The sequence below is a fragment of the Aquarana catesbeiana genome, linkage group LG01 (genome assembly GCF_042186555.1).
Source record: "Aquarana catesbeiana isolate 2022-GZ linkage group LG01, ASM4218655v1, whole genome shotgun sequence".
NCBI lineage: Eukaryota > Metazoa > Chordata > Amphibia > Anura > Ranidae > Aquarana > Aquarana catesbeiana.
The window spans coordinates 105,079,129-105,091,132 of record NC_133324.1 but is presented as its reverse complement, the minus strand read 5'-3'; the positions used below and the strand labels follow the sequence as shown (position 1 = coordinate 105,091,132).

Sequence of the window (12,004 nt, the reverse complement as noted above, 5' to 3'; positions counted from 1 at the left end):
CTCCTACAAGCTTTAACCAGACATTGATAGGTGTCACAAGACTGCTATATACTGCCAATGAGAAAAGATATTCAGCAGTTTATATTTGCCAAAATAATTGCATTTCAATGTTCTGTGTACTGTGGGAGACCAGATATAGTGATTGCAGGGTCCTGGGTTTAGTAACACTATAATCTCACAGGGTGAACCTTCCGCTCACACAAAGGAAAACCTTCATTGGCCCAGGGGGGCACCCTAAACCAAGTCAAGGGACCCGCTAGGCGAGGGTCGAGGAGGTGAAGGTTTCTATGTATACTCCCAAGTGTCCTCACTCAGCACCCCTCCAGTTCAGCCCTGCAGGGGGCTCTCTATTGCAGATCCAGTACAGCACTACATCTTTGCTGATCAGGGGTGCCATGCTACCATATCCCAAATTGCACTGGGCTATACCAACAGCTGGCAAATAAAGGGGCACTATTTCTACCCATTACATCACTACAAGGGGGCACTAACACCTGCCAACATGCAGATGGTGTTCTTATTATTCAGTCACTTTGATCCTTTCTGTAAAAAGTATTTATTTAAAGAACATTTGTCAAAAGTTCAAAGAATCTACCCATCTATGGCCAGTTGATTTGTGAAGCCAGGGTAAAAATGGCAGCATGGATAATGTTCCTTAAAAATTAGTTGGCAATGACACCTACTTTATTTCTAGCAGTAAAGGTTTTTTTATAGCTATATTTATCTGTTCAGATCGCAATAGAAGCAGTGTAAATGGAATATTAAGGCCAATATAGTTTTTATACAGTCTGTCATTATGTGATGCTTACAAATATTAAAGGCTAAGTTCACCTTTTTTTTCTAATTTTCAGCTGCCCTATGTACTAATATACCACAAATGTACCTCTGTTGCAGAAAAGAAAAGGTTTTTTCTTTCTAGAGCAGGAATGACCTCAGCCTCCAGTGTCTTCCACAGAAAACTCCTTTATTGCTTCCTGCTATTTTCCATGAAAACTGTAATGCCGCGTACACACGGTCGGATTTTCCGACAGGAAATGTTCGATGGGAGCTCGTTGTCGGAAATTCCGACCGTGTGTAAGCTCCATCGGATATTTTCCGTCGAAATTTACGACAAACAAAATTTGAGATCTGGATCTCAAATTTTCCAACAACAAAATCCGTTGTCGTAAATTCCGGTCGTCTGTACACAATTCCGACGCACAAAGTTCCACGCATGATCAGAATCAAGCAGAAGAGCCGCACTGGCTATTGAACTTCATTTTTCTCAGCTCGTCGTACATGTTGTACGTCACCGCCCGCTTGGCGATCGGAATTTCCAGCAAGATTTGTGTGACCGTGTGTATGCAAGACAAGTTTGAGCCAACATCGGTCGGAAAAAAAACATGGATTTTGTTGTCGGAATGTGCGGTCGTGTGTACGCAGCATTAGAAGGAAATAGCTCAGCAGCTGACCTCGATAACACACATCCTGCACCTGACCCCCCCCCCCCCCCAGGCGATTGCTCCTTCCCACCTCTGCAGTCACATGCAGTCATTGTCAGTGAGCACCATTCTCACTCAATACACAGCCATTGTCTTTCCTCTGCTAATCGATCGTTTGGTGCCTTACCTTCATCTTGCATAGATTGTTCATTTGGCAGGGTTTGCAGGAGCTGAGCGATCCTATGTGAAGCAGAGCTGTAGTATTAAAAACATGAGAAGTTTGTCCCTGGAAGTTTGTAAAGCTCACCATACAGTATACAATCTGATTGTACAATCTCCAATCTCCTTTAGATCTATATCTAATATTGGCACCCCTGCATTTCTGTCAGATAATGCACCACTTCCCCCAGAAAATTGTTGCAGTTACAAATATTTAGGCATTCTCATGTATAGTTCTTTTGTGTGTAATGGTATGACACAAAAAAGTGAAGAAACAAAAAGCCAAATCTGACACACTCCACGCAAAACTCCAAAAATAGACTGGGCAAATTTATTGGCACTCTCAAAATTGTAAGAATTCCAAGTTCGCATTACAAGTATTTGTAATTAAACTCACCTGTATCAATTAACAGGTGCTGACAATATAGAAATCGCACCGAAAACTAGTTTAAATGGGGGGAAAAATGTGCTCATCCTTTGTCTTTTGTATCTCTAGGTGCCACACGAGGCATGGAGAAGAGAAAGAGCAGCAAAAAATAGCTGAGACTTCGAGAACAAAAATTGTGGAAAAGCATAGACAGTCTCAAAGTCCATCTCCAGAGATCTTAATGTTCTTGTGTCCAATGTGAGCAACATTGTCAAGAAGTTTACAACCCATGGCACTGTAATTAATCTCCCTGGATATGGATGAAAGAGAAAAATTGATCAAAGAGTTTGCCAAAACTTACCTGAGAAAGCCAAAATCCTTCTGGGAGAATGTGCTGTGGACAGACAAAACAAAATTACTGCTTTTGGTAATGCCCATCATTCTACAGAAAAAGAAATGAGGCCTTTAAAAAAAAATACAGTCCCTACAGTCATATATGGTGGAGGTTCACTGATGTTTTAGGGTTGCTTTGCTGCTTCAGGCACTGGATGTATTGACCGTGTGCATGGCATTATGAAATCTGAAGACTACCAAAGAATTGTAGGGTGCAATGTAGGGCCCAATGTCAGAAAGTTGGATCTCCGGCAGAGGTCATGTGTCTTACAGCAGGACAATGACCCAAAGCACATGTCAAAAACCGCCCAAAAATGGTTTAAGACTGGAGAGTACTGAACTGGCCAGCAATGAGTCCCAATCTAAATCCCATAGAGCACCTGTGGAGAGATCTCAAAACAGTAGTTGGGAAAAGGAACCCTTTCAATCGGAGAGACCTGGAACAGTTGGAGAAAGAAAAGTGGTCCAAAATTCTAGTAGAGAAGTGTAAGAAACTAATTGATTGTTACAGGAAGCAATTGATTTCAGTTATTTTTTCCAAGAGGTATGCTACCAAATTTTAAACTAAGGGTGCCAATACTGGACGTGGCATGTGTCAGATTTGGCTTTTTGTTTCTGCCTCTTTTTGTGTCATACCAATACAAACAAAAGAAATAAACATGATAATCCCTAAACATTTGTAATTGCTACAATTTTCTGTGCTAAGTGGTGCATTATCTGACAGAAATTCAGGGGTGCCAATATTTTTGGCCACGACTGCATGTAGTGCAAGTACCTGATTGCCGTTCAAAATCCTAGTGTGTGAAGTTTGATATGAAAGCATACTGCAAACTATAGTGAACCACATATGCAAAAATATAGTGAATGTATAGTGACACCTGGTGCATTTTTTATGAAAAATGTTTTGCTAGTGTTGAGAAAATGCTCTGTTTGGTCAACACATAATCACTGTACTCTTACTTATTTTTATTAACTATCATTACCTGTAATGCTTCTTTTTTTTTTTAACTTCTTCAGCTCTCGCACTTGTATATGCCTCTTAATGGACCAGAGCAGTTTTTACATTTATGTAATTGACATTTTTATTTGGAGAAAACGACATCACTTTTTAAGATAAAGTAAGGCATATATCATTTTTGGCACAAAGACTATCTAAACAATAAGTCTTAAAGCAGGAGTGCCCAACCTTTTGAAGAGTGAGGGCCACTTAAGCGATTTGGTAACCAGTCACAGGCCACAATGAGTGGAGCGGGCGGGCGGGCGTGGACAGGTCCACTCTGCAAATGCAGAGCGGACACCAACATAGCCCGCTCTACTCTATGGGCCCTCCGATCCGCTCAGATGGAAGGGGACAGATCCCATTCTGTTTATTTTTAGGGGATTGGATTGGAGGTAGGCGGGTGTAAATGGACACAAGTCCGTGTACATGCGCTGCTTCATAGAGGTGAATGGAGGGTCTGATTGAGTCGGTCTGATTGTGTCAAAGGGGCCTAAGGCTGCTTTCACACTGATGCACTATGGTTTACCCACACTGAGGGTGCAGCCCAGTGCACCTGTACTTTCCTGCGAGTTAGCTGCACTTTCCCATAGACTTCTATTATATCCTGCAGGTTTGGTGCAATTTCTGAAAGTGCACCAAACCCACAGGTAATAACAGAAGTCTATGGGGTTTATTTACTAAAGGCAAATCCACTTTTCACTACAAGTGCACTGCAAGTGCGTTTGGGAGTGCACTTGGAAGTGCAGTCGCTGTAGATCCGAGGGGAACATGCAAGGAAAATAAAAAAAACAGCATTTTTGCTTGTATATGATTGGATAATAAAATCAGCAGAGCTTCCCCGGGTTTCAGATCTTCCCCTCAGATTTCAAGCGACTGCACTTTCAAGTGCACTTGCAGTGCATCGTGGATTTGCCTTTAGTAAATCAACCCCTATGGCTCAGTGCAAGTCACCCATATGTGCACTGCGCTGCACCTGTGGATCATTTTGAAAGTAGCCCAGTAACCACTGCAGAACAGATAGGTACATATATACACTGTGATTTTAGTAATGAAATTACCTTTAATAAAAGTCTTCCATTCAGGTATCACTGGCTGTTGCTGTCTCAGGTAGGGTGCATGTGGTATCACCCCGCCTGTGACAGTAGTTGACGCTATACAGGAAGCATCGGCTTATGCGGCTCTGCTTCACAGCCACATCCTTTCTCTACCTCCAGCTTCAACACTGCTGCTCTGGGATGGCGGGTTGGCAACCCACAATCTGTGCTTGCCAACCCGCCCTCCCAGAGCAGGAAGTTGCAGGCACCCCTGTCTTAAAGACTTATTTTATTTTATATGCAATCTATAGACAAAAACATAAAAGAAAATGCTTTTTTCCCCCCTACTTTAACCAGTGTTCATTTTAATACAACCAGTGCTATGGTTGATAAAAAAACACAAAAAAAACCAAACATTTTTTTCTATTGTTTATCACACTTATAATGACACTAAAATTACATTTCCGTTACAAAGAATTGCAAAATGCAAAAGTAACTTAAATAAAATCAAGGTTTTTGGGGGGATTTTTTATTTTTTGCACATTTTTATAATGTGACACACACAAAAAACATTAACAAAACAAATGAAAATGATAAAAGGTTTAAATGTTAATGGGTAAAAAAAAATAATAAAAACAAAATTACATTTTATTTAAAAATGTTTTTCATTTTTTTTTGTTTTAGGCCTGTTTGCCCGTTTTTCATCCATCCGTTTTTGACGGATGAAAAACAGACATCAATGCATCTCAATGGAAAAACGGATGTAAATGGATGATCATCCATTTATATCCGTTTACATCTGCTTCCGTCAACATCCATTTTTAGAACGTATCAAAGTTCTGTTTTTCCTCCGTTGAAAAAATGAATCAGTCAACATTTGACAAAAAACAGATGTAAACAGACAAACGGTCCGTTTTTGCATGAAAGAATGGCTCTGGAACTCAAGTGGTTAAGGACTCTAGCTGGCAGATGTAAAAAACTGATGAGAAACTGACTTAAACTTCATCACTGAACTAATGAAACGAATGGTCTGCAAGCATGAAAGGGGCCTAACCAGTAGGGTTGTTTTAATCAATATCATATGTAGATCAAATCACCCCCTTGATTTGCAGATGAATGGAATATGCACACAGATGGGAATTGAGGTGAAAACAGGATGGCAATTAAACTTTGTTTCCATCAGTTTATAATTGCAGAGTGCTATTTAATAATGGCTATCACTAAAAAAGGTTGAGATTCTGAATTTTAGTTCCAGTGCCCCACCTAACCCCCAAAACATTTTAGATCTACCCCATAATCCTTATTAACCAAGTGATGTCCATGTATAAGTGTGGGGCGGGCTTTCCGGGTAATGTCATCCAATAGCCATGCCCCATGGCTATATGAGAGATGTCAGATGGCAGCGGATGTCACAACGGAGGAAGACAACCTTAGAACAAGATTGGCCTTTTTGTTTTTAGTGGGTAACCGGTGGCAAGGAAGAAGACTGCGACAAGGAAGAAGACAGCAGCGTGGGAGAAGATGGCGGTGGAAGAAGATGGTTTGGGCAGAAGAGAGCACCGGGAGAGATGACGGCGGGAGAAGAGAGCACCGGGAGAGACGGCGGTGGGAGAAGACAGCTCGGAGCTATTTTTTAAATAAAGAACCAGCTCTTGTTTTATTTTTACATTTCACTGCTTTTTTGTGAATGGGTAGGGGTACCATGTACCCGATACCCTTTTTACATGGGGGGGGCGGGATCTAAGGGTCTCCTTGTTAAAGGGGGCTTCCAGATTCCGGTAAGCCCCCTGCCTGCAAATCCCCAATAACCACTGGCCAGGGTTGTCGGAAAGAGGCCTTTGTCCCCATGAACGTGTGGGTAAAGTGCTTTGGGGTGGAGGGGGGGCGCAGAGCCCCTCTGCGCCAAAGCACCCACCCCCGCATGTTGAGGACATGCGGCCTGGTTTGGTTCAGGAGGAGGGGAGCTCGCTCATCCCCTCCCTTTCCTGACCTATCAGGCTGCAAGCTTGGATAACGTTCTGGTATGGATTTTGGGGGGGACCCCACTCCATTTTTTTCATGATTTTTTTTAGCTGGCAATTTTTTTTTTACATTCAGCTGTCAGCAGGAAAGCCTGCTGACAGTTGATGACTCATTGATTGTTAAGGACATCGCAGCTTCTTCCCGACCCGCTCCTTAGCAACCAGCTATATACAGTGAATGTAAAAAAAACACAAATTGCGGTTAAAACGCGGTTACAAAAATGCAGAAAGCACTGCAGAAACACTTAAAAGCAACTTGCATAGATGTGAATTGAGCCTAAGGCAGTACAATAATTTAAAGCAATTATAAGCAATAATTATAAACATGCTGTATCCAATTAGATTTAAACTTACTGTAGTCAGGTCAGTAAAAAATCATTATGTTTGATTCCTGCCCTTTTCATATTGTCTCTGCCTTATTGAATACGCTTGCCAGTCTACAATATGAAGATAAACTGTGATGGAATATTGTGGTTGCAGAGGAATCAGGTGTCTTCAGCCCATATGATGTCACTCAAATGTTGAGCCTTCACACTTGTGTTTGATGTGTAGGGCCAGTAAAATGGGGGTCATATCCAATTTTGGTCAAGAATTATGATAGAAGGTTTCCAATAACCACATTGACACTGTAGTCATAAAATCTCTTTTGTTTGCTTAATCCAAGCAAGAGTCCAGGTTTTGCTTTAGTATCACTTTATGAAATTCCACAAGTTATTTATTTGTCCTGGCAATCATTTCCTGTCATTTCAACCTCCACCGGTCTTCCTTTTGAAGCAGAGACATCGATGTTCTGTTTTATGCCTTAACTGACGATACAGAAACAAACAGCCATTGTCGATAGGTTCATCTTCAGTAGTGATACTGTGGTAGCACAAAAATGGGAAATCTCTACTTCAATGTCCACTGCATTTATCTAGTACACAAACCAAAACAATTAGAAGGGATGGCCATCAGAGCTTATACCACTCAAATGTTATTATTAGCTTATTCGGAATGACTTAGGTTGAGTTCACACTGATGCGGCCACAGATCACAGCAGGGGTCCGGTGCGTCCCTGTTCACTGATTTAAGTGCGAATCAGGTCAGAATTTTTGCCTGAATTCGCACCTGAAAGGAGCCAAAGATGCACAGGACCCTTTTCCAATGCGGACCGCGGCCACCTCATAAATGTGTAAACCGACTCCATTGAGAGCCAGTCACACTCTCCTGTCATGCGAATTGAATGCGGGGAAACCCACATCCAATTTGCTTCAGTGTGAACCCAGCCTAAGAGCAAAGTACAGTAACCAATAGCAATCACAATGAAGTTGTTCAATGTTCTGATTTCAGTAAAGTAAAATCCAATTAAAAATGATTACAGGTTGCTACAGATTTCACAGAAACAGCATTATTGGTAAGGTAATTGGTAACGGCATTTGAGTTACTGATTATGTACACGCACCACTAAAGTTCTGAGTGGACCCTTCCTCTTTTTGACATATGATGGAGAGTATTCAGGAACACCCTTGTTGTATGGGTTATGTCGCACTAACTATCCTGTCGATATCAACTCACCATTTCCATGTATTGCTCCACTGTGGGGCAGGTGAGCAAGCCATTTATGGTAAGTGATATTCTGAAGTGTTTCTCCCAATGACAAACAGTGAGGCAGCAATGTGTGGAACCAGGTGAGTTTCTATTCTGCTCTGCAAAGCGTTCCTGTCACCAACAGTTTAGTGCCAGCTAGGGTTGCACCAATACCGATATCGGTGCTGATACTAAACATTTGAAAAAAAGTCAGGTGACTGAACCCACCTTTACCTAAAATATCGCTTTCTCTTTTTTTTTTTGGAGCTTTTAGCAACATGATTGCTGCAGTTTGTCAAACACCACTCTGAGCCTTGAAGATTTCTGCTTCCAATGAGCACACCATACTCTTATTACTAATAAATCTGTGTACTATCTAGACTTCATGCAGTTTCATCGTAGGTTAATGCAAAATCTAAAGTAACACAATAATCAATCCTAATAGAATGTAATGAGCAAACATTCTGAAAAGCTGAGCTGGTCAAAAAGACCTTATTTACTAGTAAATGCGAATAGCCAAAACTCCATCATGGCAGAAGACAGCAGACAAGTTCTTCAACTCAGTGTTACTCGGTAGTTTATATGTTCTCATAAAGCTTCTTGAAACAAATCCATGTTCATCCATTCTTCTTCCGTGTTCAGCCTTGACTATGAGCCATCCTTCAAAAATTTGAATGATGATGTCTTCTGGCCGAAACTGGACCACATCCAGCAGGATCTCCAAGGGTTCGGAATCTTCAGCACCATCTGCTCTGTTGCTGTCCAAGTCTACCTTCCTTTTTTTCTCTGAATATTCAAGACATTGAGGTCCAGGCAGAGCATAAAGGGAATGATCCAGTTTGAAATCTTTAAGATCCTTCCCAGCAAATATTTCCCTGTGCCTGACTGGGGTTTCTATCCAATGTCTAATGGTGAATCTCTCCATGGTACACAGCTCAATGCTCAGCAAGTACAATTCTCTGACTCCTGAAATTAGAGACAAGGTCCACTGGATACAATAACTCTAGCTTAAGCGGATATATTTATAGTGGCAGAGCTTTCAGTATCTATCCTGAACTTTTATAGTCATAAGGATTAATGTTGATTATTTTTAAACAATTTGTCAAAAGGTTTTTTTGGACCCTAATCTGTTGTCTGGCACAGCCTATTGTCTAAACTGTGGCTTAGTCTTTCAGCAGTTATAGTAATGTTTGGATAATTGTTGTTATGACTGATTTCATTACTACTAAAACAATAACCCACGTATTGTGACAGCAACTCCAGTATAATGTGACTGTGACCTACAAATACTTTTCTGGCTAACAATGAACCTCTGCTAAATTTAGATAGCTTCAGCAAACATTTCATTGTTTTTTGACTACAGACTGCAAAAAAGGCCAATACTCAGAACCTTAAGCCGGCCATAGATGGACTGAATCTCAGCCAATTCAGGAGAGACCAAGCGACCAAGATCCTATCCATCTTTGGACAGGCTGGTTGTACTGAAGTCGATCCATACAACCAGCCTGTCGGATTTTTTTCATGCGATCACTGCCAGCGGCTACAGCTGTCAGCAGTGATTATCGTGTTCTGTCGGAAGGGAAGGCTCCCCAACGACAGAACGCAATAGCTCTGCGGGAGGGATTCCCCCATCAACACTGACTCTGTTGATGGAGGAATTAAGCAATCTTCTTTCCTGCAACATGTGGTGGAAGGAAAGAAAATTGCATAATCTATGAGCTGCTTTAGATTGCATTTTCACTGGCTTATATGGTCTTTACAAAAATCAGGATGCTGGTGATCATAAGGGGCCTACTGCACACAGTTGGCACAAGAATAGAATTGAAAGACTCTCAGAAAATAGGTCAATGAATGAAATGTAAGACCCGAAGAAGACTGCCTGCCTACCATGTAGTTGCAGGATCAACACAAGCTCTTCCCCGTGGGGCTAATCAAAAAGTACCTAAGGTTATCTGAAGACTATGGGGTGTCCGGAGGAAACCATAAATTTAAGGGCCCATTCAGGTTGTTGCGGTGTATTAAAGTGTATTTCATTAAGGCAGCTTAATCAGTGAAATGGGCAGCCGATGCACCATTTTTCCAAGGCATTGTACAACAAATGGTACGCTGATGTGTTGCAATATGCTGCAATGCAGGTGTGTTGAGATGCCATTGAAAATTTAAATAACACTGGATAACTGCCAAGCTCAAGAGTACAAATAGCTAAATTTCACCAGGTCTGGGAATTGTAGATCACTCATTTCTTTGCTAAGGAATTTTGATCATTGCCTACTGGATCTATGATGGTTGCAATGACCTACCTAAAATGATAGCATGGGTTGTGTCTTTTTTTCTGGCCACTTTCTTCCTTTCCCCACCTCCCCCTGCTTTAACACTCCCTCATCCCTTTGTTTACTACCTTTCTAGCTCTACCTCTTTTTCCTATAAACACAGTTATGTTTGAGGTCTAACTGGGTTGTGGCGACTCAATGGCTGCCTAAGCATAGACAGGAGATCTTAATCTTACCACCTTGCTACTACTGACTACCGACTTACATTTTAGGGAAAATGAGAATGCCATTATGTTCAGTACTACTTTCCTATTCTCTACATCCAGTTTGTGGTCCAACAGTCCTCACTATCATCACTATCATCACAGCAATAACTGCAGAGTGTGCCAAAGGGAAAGTTGCTGTCAGACCAACAGAGCTGCACAGGGAAGCTGCTGAGGACCAGAGCAGAGGGCATTTTCACAAGGTATCGCCTGAGAGGCTGCTCTTGGTCATTAGAAATGGCAGATCACATGATAAAACACAGATTAAAAGAGAAACCCTACTGTGTTTATGGCAACTCTCAGCAGCTTCTTTGCACGGTAGAAGTGAAGCTTTGCAGCAATGCAGTGGAAGGAAATGGGCATTGGTAGAAATTAAAAAGTGGAAGAAAGTCACAAAAGAGGTAATATAGTAGTAATAAGGAGAACAATAAAGGGCATGAATGCTGCTCATTGTGACACTGCTCATCTTTGGACCCTGCATAGGGTATCCTGTGTCTTTCCATGATCCTAGCAATGCCCCTGGCCTGTAGATTTTTGTGCCAATGGTGCGCAATTTGTTTTTTGTCTGCACTGAGTTTCATATAGTATAATACGTTTTCTATCTCTTTAAAATCTACTTAGGGTGTTTAAACTAACATGTGATTATGAAAGTTTCTAAGGAGCCACTATCAGGAATACTGTATATATAGGGATCTGACATTCAAGTTTGCAGACTGAAATGGCAATGTAGTCTTCTCTATTATTAGCTATCATTACCCTTGAATTATTATGACTGACAGTTTACTAAGTCACCTATATTCAGCCACTGATCTTCCAAGAGAAACTAATACTGCTTGAAACATATGACATGAAGTATTTATATATGCCTGCTAGATGCTGAACATACCCTCTTGACCTCCGAAAGATTTACCCCCTTCATGACCAGGCCATTTTTTGCGATACGGCACTGCGTTACTTTAAGTGACAATTGCACGGTCATGCGACACTGTACCCAAATAGTTGCCAACAAAGGATTTATAAATAGGAAAAAAGGGGGTACCTGTGTCCTAACAGTTATATATGGAGAAAACTGGAGATGAGGCTACAATGGACTTTTATGGTACCATACACGAGCTTGGGATACAAAGATGCAAAGGCATCTGTCCATATATATCACTAAGACATAGTGATATATATTTATTGTCACGCAGCGGACATCTATCTGGCCTGTTTAAGGCTATATCACAGCCTTTTACCTATATGCATATTAAAAAGGTGAGCTTTTAGAGTGTATATGCTATCCATAATATTTATGCTTTAGTGATATATATTGACAGATGCCTTTGCATCATGTAATACAAGATGTCCCAAACAGAGGGGGGACCAAAGAAAAGTGGGGCTCAAAGGAAAGGCAAACCAGTTAATTATATATACAAACTAATGTTTATTGGGGTACAGTGACATATAATAC

At 41.2% G+C, this 12,004-nt stretch overlaps 1 protein-coding gene across 1 annotated transcript; it reads right to left on the bottom strand.

The window, feature by feature from the left end:
- Positions 1-8,520: 8,520 nt before the first annotated feature.
- On the bottom strand, positions 8,521-8,946 carry HSPB3 (heat shock protein family B (small) member 3). Its single transcript, XM_073592507.1, has one exon. It carries the CDS (start codon positions 8,944-8,946, stop codon positions 8,521-8,523), a length of 426 nt encoding a protein of 141 aa, XP_073448608.1.
- Positions 8,947-12,004: the final 3,058 nt, after the last annotated feature.